This window comes from Centruroides vittatus, unplaced genomic scaffold (assembly GCF_030686945.1).
Source record: "Centruroides vittatus isolate TY-2023 unplaced genomic scaffold, ASM3068694v2 contig_10, whole genome shotgun sequence".
Taxonomy (NCBI): domain Eukaryota; kingdom Metazoa; phylum Arthropoda; class Arachnida; order Scorpiones; family Buthidae; genus Centruroides; species Centruroides vittatus.
In genome coordinates, this window is record NW_027120658.1 from 3,175,525 (window position 1) to 3,201,047 (window position 25,523).

The 25,523-nt window shown below is 28.5% G+C and overlaps 1 protein-coding gene across 1 annotated transcript in view; it reads right to left on the reverse strand.

Moving 5' to 3' along the window:
• Positions 1–25,523, reverse strand: part of LOC136974440 (PHD and RING finger domain-containing protein 1-like) — a 57,509-nt gene that overhangs the window by 12,144 nt on the left and 19,842 nt on the right. The window contains 8 exon segments of the mRNA XM_067269368.1: positions 968–1,078; positions 3,058–3,278; positions 3,641–3,814; positions 4,704–4,834; positions 11,456–11,663; positions 12,865–12,948; positions 14,124–14,302; positions 19,493–19,848. Of these exon segments, the coding sequence (XP_067125469.1) occupies positions 968–1,078; positions 3,058–3,278; positions 3,641–3,814; positions 4,704–4,834; positions 11,456–11,663; positions 12,865–12,948; positions 14,124–14,302; positions 19,493–19,838 (1,454 nt within the window). The 5' untranslated portion in view covers positions 19,839–19,848.

Genomic DNA, 25,523 nt, shown 5'->3' on the forward strand with positions numbered 1-25,523 from the left:
TTTAAAATCTCATACAAAATATTCTAAAGAAATGAATAAGTTTTATTTCAGAACATACCTTACATTATCATAAAACATTCAAAAAACCATAAAAAATAAAATATAAATTACAATAAGTGAACTACTGACTTTTAATACAATAATAAGACAAATATTTTTAATTTCTAAATTTTTATATATAAATGTAATTTTCCAATTTCTTACAAAGCTTTTCTATCAAGAAAATTGGATGAAAATAAATTCAAAGATAATGGAAGGAAATGTTAATTTGATTATGACATTTGGAATTGGACAGCACTTAATTCTTCTTCATGCAGATAAACAGTAGAATAGAACCCAGATAGAAAACATTAAATAAAAAATAATAATGAATATTAATCCAATTCTTCTAAAAGTAATGAAACTTCTTCTGTTGTAAAATCACTTCTCATGCATAAGAAATAATCTTTGGGAAATTTTATAAAGAGATATTGACTTAAATTAGCTGATAAAATGCATTGCTATTGCTTCAATAATACTAATGTTATAAGAAAAAAATTAAAGTGAAATAAACTATAACCATTATTGTAATCATACATATTGTTAGAATTAGCAAGACCAAAAACACACAAACTATTTCTGCATTTTATGCCTTCAAAAAGCATTTTGAAAATTGTGTTTCTTACATTTTAATGTAAACACAATAATTAACTATATTTAAAGAAAAGATTTTTTATTGTTTTTTAAAGACAAAAGTTACATGTTTTGATATATATCTAAGATTTAGTATTTACAAGTAATAGCATTTAAAGCCAAACAATTACAGGATTAAATCAGGCTATATTACCTGATCAGTAATATAGCTCAATTTAATCTAGTTATTGTTTGGATTTAATATACTTATCAGGCTTTGAGTTGTTTATATAGCATTTTCTAAGAAGATAAAATGTAAAGTTAAAAGAAAATATAAAAGAAATTACTACCATACCTTCTAAAAGAATTTGAAATATCAGCCATTTTTGTGTTGTGTGCAGAAATTAATTGATCTCTTGCTCTAGGATACAGTGCTACTAATCCACCATCACCATCATTTTCAAAACTAAAAATAGAAAATATCTATAGTAACACAGTTTAATTAAAAATAGAAAAGTACCCTAAAGTTAATGTTTATAATTATAAATTTTAATAAAAAATTTCATTTTTTATTTCATTACAATATGTATATTTTTAACTCTTTCTGCCCTGTAGGCACTAAAAGATACTTTTAGTCATACCCATTATTGGGGCAGCCAGGCCCACAAAGGGGCAATTGGATGATGAGAGATGGGAACTGACATATCCAGGACAGATTATTCATTAAAAATTCCAGGTGATCTGCTTTCTGGATTCAATCCGTCCCTTAAAACGTAGACCAATGCCTAAACTACCTGGCCTTGCAGCTATCTACAAAAATGTATTTGCATTTCTTGACAATTTTAAAGTATAACAATTTAACATGAATAATTATATAAGGTGTATTTAGAAAGTAAGTACTATTTAACTCTAAAAATTTCTATCTTTATCACATTCTATACACCTTAAACTATTTTTTACATAGTTCTCAATTATTGAGATTCAAGTTTTATACACCATCTTCATAGAATGCAGCTGCATGTAATTTTAGTCACTTCTGCACTGCCAAAGTCATCATCAAAATGCTGAAGGAACAGGAGTTCTTTCAGGTTTATGTAAGACTACGTAAAAGTTCAAAGACATGAAATGCTAAGCCATACACTGCTGCTCATACTCAAAACTTCGTCACCTCATTTGGATGGGAAAAATGGACATCATCTCAAAAGTCTGGACTTAGCTTTTTACTTACACCTGAAAAATGCAGTATAGAAGAGACTAACATTGCAGGTGACAACATTCCATGAAGAGCCTAAACAAAGCTCCTTCATGGAATGTTGCACCTGCTATACTATGATGTGTCTTGCTATGATTAATGCCTCAATAATGGAGACAATTAGATGGAAAAAGAGCTTAACATGTATAGCATGCAGTTAAAAATAATATAATTTATTAATGGTATTTTCTTTCTGAATATATTCATATTTATGAAATAATGAAAACAAATCTGCACTGCATATAAACAGTACAAAACACTATAATTAAGATTATATTTACAATAAAATACCAAAATGTAGCAATTTTCCATTTTGCTTAACAGTTGATAATTATCTATAATCCATTATTTTGTGAAATGTAAAGTTAAGAGAAAATATAAAAGAAATTACTACCATCCTTCTAAAAGAATTTGAAATGTGTTATGTGAGAATTACAGAAAACTAAGCCATTACTTAATGCATGATTCAATATAAAATTGATGTAGGTAAATACTCAAAAACTAAAAAATTGTGTAGTCAAAACTTTTGAATGATTAAAACATTTATGACAAATAAATTATCTAGCATCTGCATTTAGTTCGTATCTTGGAAGCAATAAGAAATGCAATAGATAATTATTTATTAAATATAAATTCCTATCTCATAAAAAAAATACTGTCTAAGTTTCTCATAGGACAAGAAAACCTTTAAGTGAAAGATCGTCATCCATTCCTGCCGATACCCAGAGGGTATACAGGTTAGGTATTATAAATTTAAATCATCCCAAGTCAACCTAGTAATTAACTTACATAGTTATATTATCCAAACTAATGAATCTGGAAGTGAAGATTAGATGAAAATCTAAGAAGTATAACTGGTAACGCATCTGCACATTACTGTTAAGTGCAGGTTTAAGTCCTGATCTTTTCTTCCACATTAGTCTAAATTATTAAATTTATTTCTTAAATGAAATAAATTATTATATTTAAATTAGAACAAGATTGCAGACTGCTATCTTTAATCCAAATTACTTTGCATCTAATAATATCTTAATATCTAGTTCAAGTTCAAGTATCAAGTTAATATCTAGCCAAAAGATATCTGAATCCAGATTTTATTGGGCTATTTGGTAATCATTACAAATATAACACGAGTATTTTAAATTAATAAAAATATATATTTTTAATAATTGTCAAATTTCTTCAGTACTCACTCTTCAGTTATCATATCCAAATCATTTCTATTCCCAAAAAGGGAAACAGTAGAAATTCCATTATTGTACTGCTGTATATTTGAAACACAAGAAGAAGAAGGCTTCTTTATCCGAGGTAATAAATGACCCGGGAGAGGTTTTTGTATTCCTAGCTTTTCTGCGATTCTTTTTCGTATTGTTGGTGCAGCTAATGGACGAGCAGCAGCAATTGATCGTTTTGTCTAAAAAAAAATTAAATTAAATTAATTACTTAAAAGTTAATTTTTTAAAATTTATATGTACATATATTAATCTAATACAGGGATAAAAAATGTCATTATTATTTTAAATTTGAATAATGTGCTTTGGACATGATGGAAAAAATATTTAAAGTTGTAGTTAACATTTAAAATTGATAATTAAATTAATTATTTTCAGATCTAAATATTTCAAATATAAAAAAAGAATTTAATTAAAATTAAGGAAATGAAAGAAAAAATAGTGCTGATTCATAACTTATGTGAAAATAAATTTACTATTCAACATAAAAAAATAAATACATCAATTTAATAACTTTGATATTTAGAAAAAAAATATAAATTACCTTTGTTCGCCTCCTTTTCTTTACTTTTCTTTTAGTTCTTTTACACTTTCGTTTTGTGCTTTTACATTTATCTTTCACTGTTTTATAATTTTTTCCACTCTGTTTCTTTGTTGATTTTCTGGTTCTCTTTCTTCTTCTGGCATATTTTTGTTTTCTTGTACGTCTACGACGAGTCTACAGTAATAATCAATTATATATAAAAACATTTATCAAAATTAGAATTTATATATAAACTCATCATCATTGATTACACTAAATATTAAATAACAAAAACTAATTATTATTATTATTATTCTAAAAAATTTTGAATTATCAATAATATGAGAAATTTTTTAAAATTTTTATACAGAAATTAATACATTAATTCATACATATTAAACATATAACATAACTGTAGCAGTGTTTGAAAGTTATGATTTTAATAAGAAATGAAAATTGAAACTTTCTGGAAGGATCAAGAGGTTTTGGTCACCATAGTGACAAATAATCACATAGGTTAAATGTTTATGTAAAATTAAAATATAAATTTTGAAATGATTTTATAATGTTGAGATCAAAATTGCAAAAACTGGATGCTTAGCGAATTTCATGACCACAGCAAATAAATAAAAAAGGCAGACATTATAGACAGAAGAGTATTGAATTAAGTAATTATGAAACAGTTAAAAAAAAAAAAAAATACTGATATGCATAAATGACTTGCAAATTTATCTGTGATAATTCTCTTCTATATTTAATTTCAAAACAAACTTTTTGTCCCTTTCAGTTAAAAAAAGAAAAAATAAATGAATAAACAACATTTTAAAATAATTTTTCTCAAAGAGAATGCATTTGTATCAATACAAAACAAACTTTAAGACAAATGTACTAAATTTATTGTTATCCATTGTCAATGATTAAACCAGTTTTATAGGTTTTATAAACACATTTATATTTTGATTAATGTATAACATACAAAATTACATCAGTTATTTTTGTTGTTAGTATTCATGTTATTTATTCTGTAACTGAAACAATGTAATTCAGAATTACATATTATATACTTGCAAACAATAATACATACTATATTTATTCTATAATTCTGTCTTCGCTGCTGAATTCTAAGTCTCACTGTTTCACTCGCTCTTGTTCGAGCAATAGCTCTCTGAGCACGTGCCGATGACCGAATTACATTTGAACCTTCTCCATCATTGTCTAATTAATATAAAAGCTTAGTCAGATTTATTAATTTTATAACAAAATATATTTTATAATAAATAAATTACAAAAAAAATTCTACAATTTAGTTTTTAGCTATTTTATTGATTGAATAAAACTATTATTACAAAAATACTAAGCCCATTTTCAATGCAATATTTTCTTGTCTAATATATAACCATTTATTTAACCAGAATCTATTGATTTAAAATTAGAAAAAGTCATGCATGAATGTATAAATAAACAATAAATTTAGTTTTAAAACTGAAATACAATAAAAAATAATTAAATGTATAATTTGAAGAATTACATAAATTAGTACAAAGAAATTACTTTTCCTCATTGTTCTAACCATTTTACATTAAAGGCCAGTGTTTAGTCCAACAGCAGAAGGAAGTTTCAAAGTTGCTAGCCATCATTGCATAGCACATAGTCAAACTCTAGTCATGGCAACTTGGCACAGTGTGGCACTGACATCAAATGTTAAAGTTGAACACTGTGCCAGAAGCAGCAATAGATCAGAAATGTGCATCTATAGTTCAACATCCAGTGAACAAAGGACAGTGAATACAGCAGAACTCTACAAATTCTTCTACTGTCACCAAGCTGCCATTGCACTGTAAACAACTCTAACATAAAATTTGTAATTTTCATTGTATTTGTATTAAAAACCAAAAAGAATAATAACATATAATTAAAAAAAGTTTAATTCTCTCTTTTCTGAATATTGAACTTACTAAAAAAAAAAAAAAACCTTTATTACAGAAATGCACATAATATCAATTGCAAAACATTTTTTGAAACTAATTATGATACCATTGGTTAACAGAGTTTAAATTAGCCAATAGTGTCACTGCCATCCATTTCTTACAAGACAAAAAGATTTTCATTGTTTTAAAAGTATCACTTATTTAATTATTAATTTAATGTATTTAATATATTATTAAAACAGTAAGCCAATTTCATAAACATTTAAAACTATGCTTATGCTAAAAATCAAGTATCTGTAATTGTAAAGGCAGTGCAATGTATCTAATTCTAGAATTAATATAACTGAAAAATCTTGGTGTTTCTTTTGCATTATTTGCTATTTTAAGATAAGAAATGTCTTCATCTAAAAAGAATAATTACAAAAATTTGTTATATTAATATTTTATAGTAAAAAGCAATGATTATCAAAAAAATAAAATAGCAGCAGCACACTATTTTTTATTTGGCTTATTCCTACCAATTAATATGCTATTATTACAAATATACATAACAGCAAAATAAAATAATTTTTAATGAATATAAGATAAACTAAATAAAATATTAATATTTTTCATAAGAATGGCATGATCCAAATATTATTTTGATTAATCTACAATTCTGTAAAGAAACTGACTTTTATATATGTTATAAAGATAATTTAACTGAGACTCAAGAACAATTAGCTTTTAATGATTCTTATGCACAATATTTTAATAGATTAGTATGGGCATCTTTAACCTACGGCCTGTGGGTCAAATAGACTCCAAATCGTATTTATCGAGCCAAGACAAATTTTATCAACATTTGAACCAGTTATGTATATAAACTTTAGAAAAATCAACTAGAATTAATAGATCTTGTTGTAAATGATTTTTATAACAAACTATTTAAAAAGAAGGTTTGTTAAATTTTTACAAATCTCTTTCAGAAGAGAATTTTAAATTTTAAGAAGTTTGCATGGGAAATATTTTTTTTTGCTTCCACATTCTTTTGTGAACTAGTCTTTTCAAAAATGAAGTACATAAAATCAAAACATCAAATGTAACTGTGACAAATATCTAACGGAAACATTAACACTGAGTGCCACAAAATTCCTCCCCAATTTTGACAACATTCTTTCAAAAAACCATTTGCAAATTTAATGTTAAACCCAGTGTTATTTGGAAATAAAAAAACCTTAATATTTGACTATATCTTTTGCACCTGGCCTCCCAACTTGTTTTTTACAGAACAAATGGCCTTCTCAGAAAAAAGATTGGAGAAACCTGGATTAGTGTATACAAATATGTACACACTGTGTGTATTTGATATTTCAATTTATTTAATTTTATAAATAATTTCAAACTGGCTTTGAAATTATTTTAATATAATACGAATCCCAGTTATTTTATAAAATGTGACCATCTTTCTTTATTTTGAATTATATATTTTTAATTTGCAATTTATAGATATAATTTTATAACGTTTGTTTTTCTTACTACTTAAACACTTAGAAGGGACATGCCAGATTTTGCTGAAGTTTTAATAAATACATTCTAGTATACTTGTCCTCCCATTAATGCATGTATGTGTAACTCTGCCAACAAGCAGTAGTTTATGAGAAATCATTGTTTAAACTTTTCCGTGTGCATTACATACAGAATTCTACAAATGAATTCCAATAAGTGGCATGTCTGAGAAGAGTGTATCAGAACATATTATTTATTAAAATTTTGTTTGGATGTCTCCTTGCTAGTGCCAGCAGTGAATTGGAAACTGAAGTTGGCTCAGGAAATTACTTGAGAATAGCCACACCCCCAATGTTTTTCAAAATAATGAGCACCAAATTTTGTTATTTTATTTTTTTATGAAATTTAGTCTAAAAGTTAAAAATAAAAAAATGCATTTGAACTAACTTCGTTTCATTTTATAATTATTTTTATTTAATTTCACAAAAAATACTGGTCCATGAAGAATTGGAATGAAAGTAAACTGGTCCGTGAATACAAAGTTTGAGAACACTATTAATTAATGTATAATAAACAATTTTACATCAGCTTCTTCTTTTGATGCCCTATCCATTATGGATGTTGGATGTCATCATGGCTAAAGTATTCCTATTACTGGTTCTTCTGAACAGTTCTTCCAAAGACATTTCACACCAGTCCCTCAGGTTTTTCAGCTACGAGGTTTGATATTGTCCTGGTTCTCTTTTCCAGAGATTTTTTCCTTGTATAACAAGTTGTATGATTCGGTACTTGACACCATTTCTCATCATGTGGCCAAAGTATTCCAACTTTCTTTGTTTGATGGTGTTGAATAGTGCTTATTGTTTATCCATTCATTGCAATATTTCTACATTGGTCACATGTTCTACCCAGGACACTCTTAGAAGCCTTTGGTAAAGCCACATTTCAAAGACTTTGATCTTCTTTTTAGATGTTTTGGATACAGTCCAAGATTCAACTTGATTCAATAGCACTGGGAACACACAGCATCTGATAATTCTAGTTTTCGTAACAAGGATTAGGTCTCTAAAACATAGCAATTTTTCATTTTCATGAAAATTGTTCTTGCCTTTTCTATTTGCACTCTGATCTCTGAATCATGATCCCAATTATTTACGATACTTCCCAAGTAATTAAATTTTTCTACACTTTCAATTTCTTTTGATCCAGCCATCAACTTGCCCTGAGTTGATGTCTGACTTATTACCATATATATAGTCTTTTTGATGTTGATATATAAATCATATATTTTTTGCTTGAGGTTCTGACTGAATCTAGCAACATGCGAAGATCTTTAAAATTTCTGGAGAGCAGTGCTGTGTCATCGGCATAATGAATGTTATTCAAATATTCTCCATTGATCTTGATGCCAATGTCAAGATCAGCCAGCACTTCTGAAAAAATTTTCAGAGTATATGTTGAAGAGAATGGGAGATAATATGCAGCCTTGTCGTACACCTCTGTGGATCTGAATTTGCTGTCAGTTGACCTTCCACCATGACTTGTGTGGTTTGATTCCAGTAAAGAATGCAGATGATTCTGATATCTTTGTCATCAATGCCAATTCTCTGCAATTCTCCTGGATCATCTTTTCATGTTGGCAGCCTTTGTATAATTTAAAAAACATATATGTATGTCACATCTCATATCTCTGCATTGTAAATAAATTGCAGTTCTGGAAGCCAAATTGTGTTTTCCAGTGTTCTCTTCATATTTTTTTTTTGTAAATTCTGCTATGAATGATTTTGAAGACCTTGAGTGCGTGACTCATGAGGCTGATCAATCTGTATTCATCACATGACTTGGCATTGGCTTTTTTGGTAGTGACAAAATTTGATTGCAGCCAATCATTTGAAATGATGCCTGTGCCATAGATGGCATTGAAGAGTTCTGTTAGTTCATTAATGTTCATTTCTGATAGGAGTTTCATCTATATAGGAATGTCATCTGGACCATTGGCTTTCCAGTTTTTGGATGTTCTTAAAGCTCTTATAACCTCACTCTCCACTATTGGTGGTCTGATGTTACTGTTTATAATAGGCCATTCTCCTCTATTGCCACTGAATAGTTTTTTTATGTATTCTTTCCATATAATGAATTAAGTGGAGTTTGTTATCAGACATCCATTCTTTCTTTTGCAGAAATGCTTATTGTCAACTTTCTAGATTATCTCTTTAATCCTTTCCATTTTTCTTCTACAGATGTTCTCTCTTGATATGCTGTCATCTTCCTATTGTACTGTCTGTCTTATTGTTGTTCTTTGTACTTCATCTTTGAGGATGGTAATATCAGGCCAGTTTTATGTGATTTGAGGATAGACTTATGCAGTTTCAGACTCAGATGGCAAACCAATGAGTTATTGTTTGAAGATAAGTATGCACCAGAATAGATCTTGGTTGCAGTGATGCTGTTACAAAACCTTTTATTTATCAAAATAAAGTTTATTTGATTTCTAACAATGTCCAATATAACTTCTTAAGCCTTTTAAATTTCCGGTACACAATACGAACATTAACAACCAATTAACTAACGTTTTCGATCGCCTTCGCGATCGAAAACGTTAATTCGGGACCTAATATACATCGGATCTACCAAGAGGTCCGTTCAAAGAAGGATCTCGGAACACAAGTATGACGTTGCCAAAAAAAGACACACCACCGCCCTGTCGACGTACGCCACCGACCCCGATATAAAGGCAGATTTTGATAAAACCAGCCTCATTAAAACATCATTCGACACGGACCACATCAGGGCCTTGGAGACCCTTGAGATTTACAAGGCGTCAAAATCGGGGAAATGTATTAATTTCAAGGATGGCAACGTTTTATCATATGCGTGGCGTTATGTCTCCGAAGTGCACCTGCAATGGTAGCATCTCAGAGTAGTGTAGTATTCCTGTACGGATGGACAGAGTCATTTTTATGATGGTATCATGGAGATTAAATGCATGTTGGATCGTTCGCAATTATTGCACGCGGGAGAGGTTCGATCGTTTGAATTTTGAAAGCATTCTATTTGCATTCTATTTCAAAACCGTCGATAAAAACTTGACAAAGATCGCGGAGGTGATTGAAAATGTTAGATAATTGGTTGTTAATGTTCGTATTGTGTACCGGAAATTTAAAAGGCTTAAGAAGTTATATTGGATATTAGATGTACCGGTATGAGGATTGTTTTCTAACAATGTTATCTGATCTATCTTCCAGGTTTAAAGCCTTCTGGGAGGCAGTTTGAATCAAGTGCTAGTGATCACAATCTCTTCCTCTCTGCAAAACTGTATGAGGTGAGTCAGTCTTTCATTTCTTTCTCTGAGACCATGTGGCCCAATGATGTCTTCCTCCTTGCCCTGTCCAACTTTGGTGTTAAAATCTCCCATTATTATCGTGATCTCATTTTTCTTTGCATGTTTTAGCACTGCTATGATCTGATCATAGAATTCTTCGATCTCTTCCTCTCCTTTATTTACATAAACCTGTATGACATTCATCTTGAATAGATTATCTTCAAATTTGGCTACAATAACTCTATCCGACAGTCATTTTACACTGTGTACTGATCTCACTATTGCTTTGTTTAGCATCACACCAACTCCATTCTGGTGGTTTGTTCATCATTGCTGGAGTGATATACTATGTATTATGAAACACATCATTTTCCTCTTCCTGGCCATCTTGTCTTGCTTATTCCCATTATATTGATTTTTAGTCTCTTCATTTCATGTATTACATTATGAATTTTAACACTTTCATAGACACTTCTGACAATCCAGATACTGATATTTGTGGTTAACCAGGGGGATTCTTCACACCTTCTGCCTACTAAAAAGATGCTGGAAACTGAGAGCCAATTGTAATAGGTTTTCAGCCATGAAAGATTTTCCTGGGAAAGTTAATATGGTGGTTTTCCCTTGCCTTCTGCATTGCTGTACTAAGGCATTTTTGCCATTTCAGCTGCACCCTTGGTTTCTTGGAGTTAAGCCTTCCCAACATCCATTGTTTCAGCTTTAACCCAGTACTGACCTTGCTGCTTCCAAGGCCAGAAATGTTTTTTCTTCTCAAACTATATTCTAGATTTTTAAAATTAACAAACTTCTAGATTTATATCTGTTAAATGTAATAAATTTACTCAAATTTTATAATAGGGAACAAGGGAATGTTTATTTACCAGATAAATTTAAATAGAAAACTGACAGATAATATCAATTTTAAGAAATGTTAAGGAGTAAAAATTTTATAGCAGTTTTAGATTTTATAGAAGTATTTAAATGAAGTTACTCAACTGATGAAATCCATTCAGAGCAATAATTTATTTAATTTATTGTTAGATGAATAATTTTGTAAATTGTGATATTGTTTAAATATAGTAATTAAAATATACATACTTTCTATCCCCTCAAACATAGAGCAATTTGGACAATACCATTCCATAATTGGTATATGTTCAAGAGGTGGAGTAAGACATTCACAATGATAACCTTTATCACAATGGTCACAAAGCAAAAGACGATCTTCTCGATCACAGAATCCACATACTTCACAGTATGTAACATCATCCGTTTCATCGTCCTTTTCAGAAGTTTCAACAGGTATCTAAATACATATAAAATTCATATATTAGACTTTTTATTAATTTATTATATATAATAATTATCAGAATCATTTCATTATTATAATTTTCAACGAAAACTTTCTTAAAACATAGTATAAGTTTCCAAAAGAATATTCCAACATATACGCTAACATAAAGTATTCAAACATTCAGTTTCCAACTTCAATCACCACCAGTGATAACCTCAATATTTTGTCATCCCTCCTGGACTCTCCAGGAAACACTTTCTGTTGATCCAAGCTGCACAGATGCTAGAATATTCCTCCATTCCATTCATAGAATCCAGACTAACTCAGCTATAAATTTTGCTCTGTCCTTTGTGGTCCTGATTTGTTGCCCTAATTTATCTCAATGTTCTATTGGGTTGAAATTAGGGCTCTGGGCAGACCAAATCATGTGTTGCATATTGTTGTCTTTGTACTAGGCAAGCATAATGATCAAAATTTGGCAGCTTGTATTATTGTCCTGGAAGTATGCATCCACTCCTTTGATTGCAAGCAAATTTGCTTTGATATCAACTTATTTGCACCAGGCTTTACAGTTATTTTTTTGTTAAGACAATTTAGGTATTTATACATAGTAAAATTAGTGTGATGACATTCTATGCAAGAATATAGAACAAATAAATCTGTATCATACTTTTTTCATAATGAAAAAGTATATGCATATAAATTTTTAGTTATAAAAGATTTCATAGTAATACTTTCAAAAAATCTTCTCACTGCTGGTTATATAGTAAATAACACCAACAAACCTTTAAAATTAAACTAGCAAATAAATATTTTAATATACTTTGACAAGTGCTTTCAATCCTAATTAGGATCTGCTTCAGGTCAAAATGTTCTATACAAAAATTTGGAATGCTTAAAGAGCAATTTTAAATTTTAAAATTGCTGTATTGATTAAATATTCGAACAAATACAAAAATTCCCATCTATGTGTTAATGGTTAAATAGAACGTTTTGACCTGAAGCAGATCCTAATTAAGATTGAAAGCAAAGTATATTAAAATCTTTATTTGCTGGTTTAATTATAAAGGTTTGTTGGTGTTGTTTGTTACTTTCAAAAAATATTATACATCACAATCTCAAAAAATGGAAGACAACAGTTTGCAATAATCTCTATAAGTTTTAATTAAAACAAAAAAAACTCATAAAAATTTTTAAATTAATAAAAACTTACTTTATCTATAATTTCTCCTCTCAATTCATGTCGAGAAATAATCTGGTTATAAAGTTTCCTGTCCACTGGGCAAGTATTAATATTCTATAAATACAAAAAATATTGTTAAATAATAATAATGTTATATTTATATCTTGAAGTGTAAAAAATAGAATAAGATTTAAATATTTAAAATTGTTTTAAACATTTTCTTATAATATACTACCAGTAACCTATCAATAAATAGCTTTTATTAAATTTTCACAAATACTTGAACATTATAACAGTTTTGCTTATCAAATTAGCAAATAAAGCAATTTAAACATTTTTTAGAATAACAAAACAAATATTTGGAATATTTATGCACCAATATATTATTAACAGATATTCATTTTTTATATGATAAACTGCCATATTTCCCGATAATTTATCAATATTCATATGCACTGGTGCGTGTAATTACTGAACATTTCAATACACAATAAAAGCTCAATATTATTGAGTTTTTACTGTGTATTCAAATGTATTGTGATAATGAAAATATACATCCACAACTGCTGTAAATGATCGGGCTAAATTTGGATATAATGATTATAAATTAGAAATGAATTTGGCACTAGTGTGTGGCATTAGGCACCATCTCAAATTAGAATTATAAATTATAATATTTAATTAATTAATTTAGAATTAAACTGGAAGAAAAGAACTGGCCCAAAATGGGACTCAAACCTGCAACTCCCGCTTACTATGTAGATGTGCTGCCAGTTATGCTACCCGGACCTTCAGTCCAATCTCCTCTTCATCTTCTGAGATGGTGCCTAACGCCACACTCTAGTGCCAAATTCATTTCTAATTTATAATCATTATATCCAAATTTAGCCCGATCATTTACAGCAGTTGTGGGTGTATATTTGCTTAATATCAGGTTTCGATTGGTGTGTATATTTGTATTGTGATAATGTATCACAATATCAATATATAGTAATACAGTCACAAAAAGTTCGTGTATTTAAACAGTAATAAGTGTTGAGTAGAGAGAAGAGCAAATGAAGCAACAAGGCTGCATTAAGTCAACTCTGTGCTTGATTTTAATGCACACTCCAATTTTTGAAACCAGAAAAGTCCAAAAAGCTCATTAGAATCAAGAAAACAAAATACATTCCACTATTTTAGTTTGTTCCCCCTCATTCTTATAATAATAAGAATAAATACATAAATATGATGATATAACTGTACATTAATAATTACTTTAATTAAAAAAATAATTTTTTATATGCTACCTTAGTCCACTCTAATAAACATTCTAAACAAAAATTATGATCACAGCTGTCAGGTGAACCAACTGTTTGTCCAATGAATCTATTTAAACATATAGGACATCTTTCAGAAAGGTCATTTGATGAATCTGAATCAATATCTGAATTCATTGTTTTATCCAGACTTCTTGAAATTTCACCATCTAAAAAAAAAATATTGAGTAAGTGTCATTTTTACAAATATAATTTTATGCATTCACAGTTACAATAACTGTATAATTGTAGGATTAATTATTATTTATAATAAAATATAAAAACTGATTAATAATGTTTCATTATAAGCTAATAAAATAATTTCTTCAAAGCCAATAAAAACTATTTAAGTATACCAAATACAAAATCAATTTAGATTGTCAAAAATTAAAAAAATTTTTCCATACATGAATCTGTATGTTCATTCAAGTTTTCTATAAACCAATTGCATTCATTTAATGAAAATACTAAATAAGAATTTATTATTTGCTAAATGTCCTCTCTTATCATCATAGATGTTTAATGTACTGTTTTTCTACAGGTATATTTTGCTTTTATTTCAAAAAAGAACTAATTAATCTGAGATATATTAAACGTTAAAATGTTTTTGATAGAATATGATATGTTAAACAATAATGAAAAATGAGTACTAATGTTTGTTTTGCATTTAGAAATTCTACATTATTACTCTACGTGATTAAAGAAAAGTTCAGTAGTAATTCCAAAACTATAACTATATATTATAAGCACATCATCATCAATAACCAGTAAATAACTATATATGTGGTTACATATATAGTTATTTGCTGTATATAACATACAACAAACTCTCTGTTAATCAAAACTCGAGCATCTGGCAAAAAAATCAAAAAATAACTCTTTAAATAAAAACTAAATAAAATCCACTTCTAACAGAAATATGTAGTATCCTCTTGAGATCCACTACTAGAAAAAACTGTTTTTTTATTGAAGTTTTGTTATATTATTGACCTTTGGGTGTCACTTATTAGTAAATTTTCATTTTTTTTAATTTTTTTGTTTTCGGTCATTAAAAAATGGTGTGTGTCATATATGACACAATGGGTCTCTACCTGTACAAAATGCAAACTGTCCTGTTCATGTAAAAATGGTTTATTTGACTGTTTTTGTACAATAATTGACATTTTATATTTACATATGACATGCTTTGAAGCAATTTTTATTTGTCACAAGGCACAGATGGATTTTGCATTTGATACAGTACACTGTAGCTTATACACTTTTATATCAGTGCATTTGGCAGCAGTGATTTTTGCCATTTGCAATGATTTCTGGTATGTGTCTTGCTCCACTTTTGCATTGTATTTTTCTGAGATGTAGAGTTAGAGTATTTTTTATTATTTTTCTTTTCTTTGTCATCTTCACTGTTCATTTTTTTATTTTCTGTACTATCTGAATGTAATAGCCATTTTGACACTTTTACTTTAAATTTTAAATATTGAAGTTTGTTTTTCTTTCTCTTTTTTTATTGCTCTGCTATTTCTTCTGCAGGCTATCGAAAAATTGTTTTCATTTCATCAGCAGTAAAGTTCAAAAGTTTTTCCAGGTGAATCAGTGATATTTGATTTGTGCATGTCATCATCAAGCAATGACATCAAAGAGATTCTCAGGAATATAATTCAAGAAATATTCTTTAGACTCACACTCCTTACCCTTTCAGGGTTCTTCCTGAAATGCAGGAGCTGGTAGCAAGGGCTTAAATCTATTTGTATGGTGCCATGGTGGAGTCTGTTACTGCACTGATGTCAAGAAATCTTCCTCTATTTACATAGCTGAAGCATCATTTTCATCATCGTCAAATGTATCATCTAATGACTTACATTCTTCAGGACAATTTGGTTGATAAATGTTCTGACTGGTTTAAATGTTTGGTCACTGTCTTCATCACTGGACCTGCCTTTTAGTCCACACAAATTTCTATCAATATCAAGTGTTCTATCATGTTCCTTCCTTATTTCATCTGTTGTCACTGAAAAATTTATAATAAATGTCAATGATTTAGTTTTAATATATGATTTATGATATTAATAATTTATAAATTCTTAACAAACAAAATCCTGCAGACCAGATAAATAACTATACAAAAACAAATCACAGAAATTAATTTATTAATTTATTAATAAAAATAAATAATTATTTTTTTAATAAGATTAATTTAATAAAAAATGAAAATAAATAATAAAATACATATTGCTGACTAAATGACAAAATAACTATAAAAGTAAATAACTTGCCAATATGAAAATAGTTCATAGGCTGTAATGTAATTATTGTAACATTAAGAACCAACGTGTCATATACGACACATTCAAAAGTTAGCTCATCTCATGAAATACTGTTATTAATATAGTTTTTAAAAAATACTCTTATATAATCTTAGAAGTCTCCTGAACAAAATCACGTTTAAATTGTAAAATTATAATCAATAGTAATAGAGAAAAATGAATACTTACATGAAACAGTCATACTTGTGATCACTTCCAAAAACATGTGCTCAGACAATCACTCATATTTTCCTTTCTTTCTATCACAGTGGGATGCATGTAGTCTAATAAGCTTCACGAAACTCTACTGATGAAATTAATAACTAATATAATTGTTTAGGAAGCAAAAAACAAGAGCTGCTTCTCATTCTTTGGAAGAAAAATAGCGTGTCATATACGACACACGGCATCCCAAGAGGGTATATACTCGTAGGATAACATTGGTATGCCACACTAAGTCCATGCCTTGCACACCACATTTGTCTCCCACTGCCATTTAATTAAAATTGCATACTGCATTCACAAAGCTATTTTTACACCATAATAAAACTGTTACATTAAGTTAAATTTGTCTTAATTTGCTTTTAATTACTGTATTTCAATATTAATATCAAGTCAACACAGAGCTTATGGTATGATATGGCATAACAGGAGGTACAATATTAGTTATGCCTATTGTTAATAGTAACTCTCAAGCAACCCAAAACTACTTTTATCCACCATCTACCAATCCCCATAGATCAGTGGTTCCCAACCTTTTTTGGACCAGGGACCACTTTGATTTCATTGTTGCTAGCAGGGACCACAAGGTTTAAGAAAAATAAACTGTGTCAATCTAAAAATAAACTTTAATCAAAACTTTTAACATAAGTAATCGTTAAACTCAAGAGTAACATGCTTTAACAGTACTATTATAATAGAAATCATAACATTTTTAGTAAAAATTAAATTTAGTTTGTATCAGTGTGGGAATAATAACTCAAAATTAATAAAAGTTTTAAATCTTTTGTGGACCATATTTTAGCTCTTGTGGACCACTGGTGGTCCGCGGACCACTGGTTGGGAACCACCACCATAGAGAACCTCTGGTTAACCGAGAGTCTACTGTATACAAAAAAATATATGTTCACACACACATAAAATCAAATCTTTTCAATTTGAACATTAGTGAAAATTAAGAAAGTTCATATTATTCCTTTAAAAAAATTAAACCAGTTTCCTGCAAACTTCCGGCGTTTGTTAATGTTCCACATTCTTTGACATCAACATATTTTCTTCTTATTTTCTGTTTCCCTCTTTTAGCCCCTAACTTTTTAAGTTAAAAGTAGATTTATGTACTGTACATTCCAATCTTAGACATCATGCATACAATTAAGAAAAATCATTAATGACACAAATAACACAGTTTATAGACTTTTTATTCTATATATCTATAGTCTTCTCCAACATAACTACTTTCTTTCCTTTAGATGTCATTTTCACAGTGTCTACTTTATTTCACAAATGTTTGAAGATGAGTGAAACTCAGCAAAACAATAGAGGCTTTATAGTGTTGAGTAAATAATAACTTGCAAAATTACAAACAATAAGCTTATTAATTAACATGGTGACTGCCAGGAAAAGCAGATTTTTATTCAACTGGAAAGTAGCAATTTTTTAAACTTGAAAATCTTATAAGATGAGAAAAGGTTCAACAAAATATTAAGTAAATTCATAAAACACTCCCTTGAAATGCATAACAATAAACATCAGATTTCAATTCATAGGAAACAAATCTATCCTTATTACACTCAGGCAAGAATGTAATTAGGAGTTCTTTGCTTTTTGCATTTATAGGTTTTCCATATGTCTATTTTCTGAGACAGGGATTGTGTTTTATAATCTGGATTAACGGGGTTCCACTGTACTTTAAATATAGGTACACTGTTATATAACCATAAGTTTATAGAAAAATTACAAGTGAATTTTTATTATAAACATATAAGCTATTATATGTATTTTTTTAGGTGACTGAAGACAGATGTGTTAAATCTCTGTAAACACACTTACAATCAAAAATCGAACCTGTTACCGGCGTGTATCCTATAAAAGATCGTCCCACAAACGTTTTCAAACTTTATGAAGTCCTTCTTCAGGTGGAAATGGAATATTTAAGAAAAAATAGAACAGGAGATTTCAAATCGAAAAGGATAGGATACATGCCGGTAACAGGTTCGATTTTTGATTGTAAGTGTAGTATACTTCTGATGTTAGTACAAAGTTGAACAGTCTCTGTAAACATTTAAATATGATAAATTTCTACAGTAACTTTTAGATTAAGAGTGATTATTATTATTTAATCAAATAGTATATTTTGATGTATTCCTATATATTCAAGTAAACTGACAATATCTTATTTCATTAATGTTTAAAAATAGCCATGTGGTTTTCAGACCACCCACATGGCTATTTTTAAACATTAATATGAATAATTGACAATTATTAAATTATATTATACTAAAAAACATATGATAATTTATCAGTGAAAGGAAAATAAAAATTTCATTAAAATTTATAATCTTTTTTGAGATGTTACATAATTATACAATTATAAAATATACTTGAATACTTCTTAATTTTTTGTTTAAAACAAATGTATTCTAAAAGGTATATTTATTAATTAATGTAAACTGTAAGTATTAGAAGTAACAAAAAATTTCAAATTATATAATCATCATATTGAGTATAAATCATTAAATAATAATTATGTAATAGTATTAATAAATTATACAGTGCAATTATAAAGTGGTCTGCAGCGGGCAAGAAAACAGGAGGAACTTCCAGGAAGAAAGTAATGACATCAAAAGCTGACAACTTATCTACGGACTTAAAGTTATGATGTCATCATTTGATTAAACCACATGTGTATGGCCCAATGCAGAGCAACTTTACAATCACAATGTATATTAGAAAATTAAAAAACAATAACTAGTTTCTATATATTGTTTAAATCATATAAATATAAACATCCACATCAAACCCGATACATAGAATTATTGTTTAAATCATTTAATTTACCTTCATCCATGCTTTCCCAGTCATCATCATTGTCATCTTCATGACCATCATCACCGTTGCTGTCATCAGCATCATCATTGCTATCATCTATATTTCCATCATTACTATTTTCATCATCATCATCATCCTCATTGTCTGAGTTATCTTCAGAACTACCATCAGCTGAACTTAAGTCTTCTTCATTATCACTATCAACTGTCACACCTGACTCATTTATTTTACAACTTAAATCTGTTTGATGATCACCATCATCATCTGTAATATTGCCATTTTTTTCAAGTATTTCAGTGTTATCATCTGATCTGTCTATTGAACTGCAACCAACTGGTATATCATCAGATTCCATTTTCTTCTACCTAATGATCATTATAAGAATACAGCACAATGTTAACTTTGATCCTGAAAATAAAAAAATAATATTAAATTTTATTTTTAAAAAATTTAGTTATACAAAAAAAAATTTCAATAATCAAACATTAATATGGAATAAACTGCATCATTCTAATCTAAAAATAAATCATCTACAGAATTAGTGTTTATTTTACAGATAAATTACCATAGCATATTGATTGAAATTACAATAACAATTTAATCTAGAATCTCAATTGGTAGTGCAAAATATTTTATACTAAAAATAAGAACTTTTAATTTTTATGTTTAAAAAACTTTGTTAAAAAAAAAATATGCAACATTTAACTCTTCATATGTCCAAATTAGATTAACTCAGATTATGAGAGAATTCATAGATGATTCTTGATTTTGATTACAGTGGTACCTTGTACTTTGAACGATTCTAACTTCAAATGTTCCAAAATTCAAATGCTAAATTTGACAAAAATTTGATCCTGAGTTCAAACAACACCTCTACGTTCAAACTGCAAATGCAGTGATAAAATGCATTTTCTGCATAAATGCTACTTTATCACTCACTCTTACTACGAAAGCATCTCTTGCATCAGAACATATACAGGGTCTGTACAGGTAATTCTATCTGTGATTCTCTGACATTCCTTGACCAATTATGACATTATTCCCTGACCTATTATGGTCTATGAATTTTCCCTTTCCATTATGTAATATTCAGGCAATTCTATTTAAGCCCATTTTGCACACAGTTATATAAATTTTTTTTTATTAAAAACACTTTATTCACTTACAAAAACGAAAATCTTGGTGTAAAATCAATTATGTAATTGGCTAAATCATTTCTATGTCATGTAAAAAATTTCACAATTTTATTTACATTAATTTACATATTTTATTTAAATAAGAAAAAGACTTGAGTTGTGTCATAATATCAAATTTTCTTAAAGCGAGGAGTGGGAAATTCAAAATAATTTAAGCAGAATAAATTGTGCACTCTGTGAGAGGAAGAAATTACAAATTACGTGCTAATTTTGATCTAGCGCAGACCCATTCAAAGTCATTACATTTCTCCCCAAAAATCACGAGAGCAGTGGAGTTTTGGCAAGAAATTGGGTCACTGTCGATTGTTTTTGAAAATCCAACTTTAACTCTAAGGCAATATTTTGGTATACTTCCAAACAATGTGAACTTCCAAAATTCCGTGGGCCATCTGAAGACAAAAATTTGCAGTTAGAGAGAAGACATATCACAGATCATCAATTTGTCAACATTATCTCCACATACTGTATGTGGCTAGCAGCAAAAAATACAACAAATAAAAATACATGAATTGGACGAGGTCCATAATGTCCTATACACATTGTTAAGCCGACTGGCAGTTCTTTGCCTCTCCCCACATCATCAACTGACTGCAATGGGTTAATTAACCAGATGTTCACAGGTCAAAAAAATTGGAAGGGTTGTGGGACACAATAGTGTATTTGTTTATCAAAATGGGTATTGTTTAGGGTCTGGAAATGGATTAATTCACTTGTTATTATTTTAACAAGGAAAATTGATTTGGACTTTAACAATTTAGAGTTCAAAGTGGGCTCATGAAATGAATTAAATTAAAAATACAAGATATTGAAATACTAATGTTTTGCATTAATTTATTCAAATATAACTTAAACATCTGAAAAAGTTCAATAATTTTTTATTTATTTATTATTACAATATGCATTTTAATCTATTTAAAATTTTTACAAATTAACATATAATTGGCAGAAGAATATCCAGTCATTTCTCCTAATAAGGGACACGTATTCCTAAGAATTACTGGGTCATTGAATTTTGTGCAATGAAAATAATAGGGCTTATAGGGAAAAACAGAGCTAGGGAAATTCCATTCCTCAAAATCTGTACAATCTTACAAAACATTTTCTTTTAAGCTTCTCTTAAATAATTAAAGCTTTCCTTTTTCAATTAATATTTGAATTCTTATAACCAGGATGCTTACTCATGTTGGAATACTATATTAAATACATCACACTTCATAACTTGATTTTTAATCAAGAAATGTACACAATCTCAATAGATCATCATAATACATATTCATAGAACAACCTATATGAATAAATTATGATGTAATAAAGAGAAGAAACATGTGTTTATTTGTGGGTCATTACGTTCAGCTGGATCACAGTTTTTGCATTAACATAATATTACTTTGTATAGTCTCTTATGATTTGCTGCCTTCTGTTATGTAACATTATTGACTTTAAAATACATACTATTCTGAGCTAATGCACTTCTTAAGAGCAGTATTCCTAAAATCAGTAGAGTTCAATTTGAATTTTACAATGGTTTACATGGTAATTTCTACTTGTAATGATGAGCTCAAATGCTTAAAGTACTTAAGAATTAAAGAAAGCATTTTTAACATTTCTGATAAAACAGAAAATAGTGGACTTCAACAATTGGAAAAGTAAGTTTATTTTCTGACAATTTAAATGCATTTGTGATTTCAGTTTATTCATTTATTCTTTATTAAAATTATATAGATTTTATTTTATTTTCTTACAACTTTTTCTCTTGTGCAAAGTATTTTTTTTAGCACTTTACAAATGTTTATGTAAAACTGACAAATCGATTTCATGTAAGCATTATGCTAATTGTCAACACAAATAATAAAGCATTATGATGGGGCATGTTCATCGGTCGAGGCTGCTGGCGCTTTTTCTTGTGCTCCTGGTTTATCTATACTAAGCCTAAGCAACATACGTTTTTGTCTCTTATTGTTGTTAAAAATTTAAATTTATAACTTATTAAGATAAATTATTTCAATAATAACATCATTATTAAAAATGCAACGTTCTCCACCTAAGCGGGGAAGGCCTCCAATAAACCGTGCCAAACCGGATACCAAGAAGAACCAACCTCTCTCGTCAAATTCCAAGACAATATTGGACGTTAACTTCAACTCTGAAAAAAATCTTCATGAAGAACCTAGTGATGAAATGAATCTCATCTTAAATTCATCACAAATTAGTGCAAATGACATTTCAGGTGAGTCAACTAAATATGACTATTATCTCTCTACTAAACCGGATAAATTTCCAGACACCTCTACTTCAGTGTTATGGAATAAAATATCGGATTTGATTAATACTGCTAACGACAAACTCCTTAGACAAATGGTTATGATAAAACAAGATCTCAAAACTATTCACGAAAATATTCATGAAATGAAGGACCACCAGCTAAAAATGGAGGAACAATTAATTAACTTAAAACAACAGGTAGATAAGTTACAAATTAATAAGGATTGCATTCAATTTAAAATGGACTCGTTAATTAACGAACATTGCTACAATAACATTATTATGTACAACTATCCAAACCATAAAATCACCTCAAGAGCAGAAATACATAATTTTATTACTTCTCTTTTAAATTTACAAAATATAGCTCAAGAGGATATACTAGAGATAGTTCAACTGTCTAAAACGCCCAATATAACATTAAGAGTTACTCTCAGCAATAATAAAATTAGAGACCGTATTTTTACTACTATTATACGGAAAAAACAACAAAACTTATTAGAAGAATGCAATAATTTACAAATCTCTCCGGACTTAACTAATAATTCAAGAGCTAGACGGAAATCTTTATTACCAACTTTCTACGAACTACGTAAACAAAATTTGCAGGTTAAACTGAGTAATGATATTCTATTAATCAACCATGAAAAGCTAACCTACAGTTTAACCTCTGGAAAACTGGTACAAGTAGACACTTTTCTTCCATCGTCAAGAATAGATATAACTAAATGACAAATCATCAAACAAGATAAACTTCAAGTCTGTAAATTTTTTTCTAATAATCAATTTCTTACTATTATCAATTGGAAGAGTCAGGGCAATTAGTTATCAAAGTTAAACAAGTAATTGACAATTTATTAATTCTATGGGCAACAATGAAAACATCAAATTTGAATATTCAATTTAAACTCCACAACACCTTTGTAAAACTTATCTATTATGTAAGCCCAATATGGGGACTGGATTACTTATACGACCTAGAAATTCTACATTTACTTCCATAGCAAGTCACTTCATCCTGAAAATACCATACCTGGATACGCCTTCCGTTATGAGTTAAGTTTTATCTGGGCTTTCCCCAGATATTAAAACGTATTATAAAATTCTACTACAATAAATACAAATGTGTAGATAATACCGATTTTGTATTTTAAGAAATGATAAAGCAGTACGATAACGAGAAATAAACAGGCAGCCTCGGCATTAGAAATTTTGAGGAATCTTAAATACATCTGGTATATCAGAATTACTGTTCACAGATACGATTCAAGTCTGGAAACTCGCCTTACTGCCAATTATCCCAAGCTGATGACACCTCTATGCTCCATTTACTCCAAAATTGCCAAGAACTAACTAAACTGTGTGAAAAATATGACATTACAAGAATACGCAACGATGGATTACTTCTCGACTTTAAAATTAACCTAAACTTCATCAGCAGAAAGGATACCCATAAAATTTGTTACTACTTTGTTAAAATCACTGAGAAAATCTTGGTAACATCTAATTATTTGTTGCTGTATGTTTGGGCTAATCCTTTATAATAATATATTTTAAAAGTACTAACAGTGCCTCACAATAAATTATGTTGGTTAATAATCACTACAAAATTATGTAATATGTATTTTTATCATGTATTAATTCTTTAAGTAATACATGTATTTGTACCACCCCCTTATAGGGAAACTTTCTCTGGCAAATAAAATTATTATTATTATAATAAAGCATTGTGATTTTTCTAGGTTATTCTTATAACAGAAACTTTATCACTTAATAATTAATTTGGATTAAGACAGACAGCACTATCATCTTAATCTAGGCTAATATTTTCTCTAAATGCTTATTAAATTATTAAAAATATTTAATAAAATAAACTGTCTACTTATTACAATTCTTACAAGATAACGCAACATCATTTTAGAACAAATCAATTATTAAATTTCTAACCTAAGAATAATTTAGAAAAAAAAATCTGAAAAGAATACTTGATTTAGCTTATAATTTTATGTTTTATGTATATATTTGTCTAAGTAATTTGAAAAACATATATATATGGATATAAATATTTGCATAGAAATAAAACAAAATATCTATATACTGTATTGATTGATCTGATACAAGGATCTTTTGTATTTTTCTAAAACATTTTCAATATCTTCCATTACATTTTCCATTAATTGTTATAAATGTTCAAGCCTTTTATATTTGTTAAACAGCATTGTTTCTTCTATTAACAAAAAATAAACAAAGTTGCATATTTAGCCATACATTGGTTTTATGCGTTATGTAGAAAATTTATAATATAAAACATTAATGAAACAATTATATTATTATAGAATGACTATAATCATTCTAAAATAATATTAACAGACAATCACATTTTTATCATTGTACTTACGATCTAAAAAAGAATATCCAAGATTTTGGTTTTTATTCAATAAATTTCCATTTTAATAAATTAAATTCCTAGAAATATACTTTGTTATTTGCTTCATTTATTGGAAAATACTGATTGAAAGGCAAATTACAAATATATCGAAATAACAGGAAGGAAAAACACACTGAGTATTGTGTTATTAACA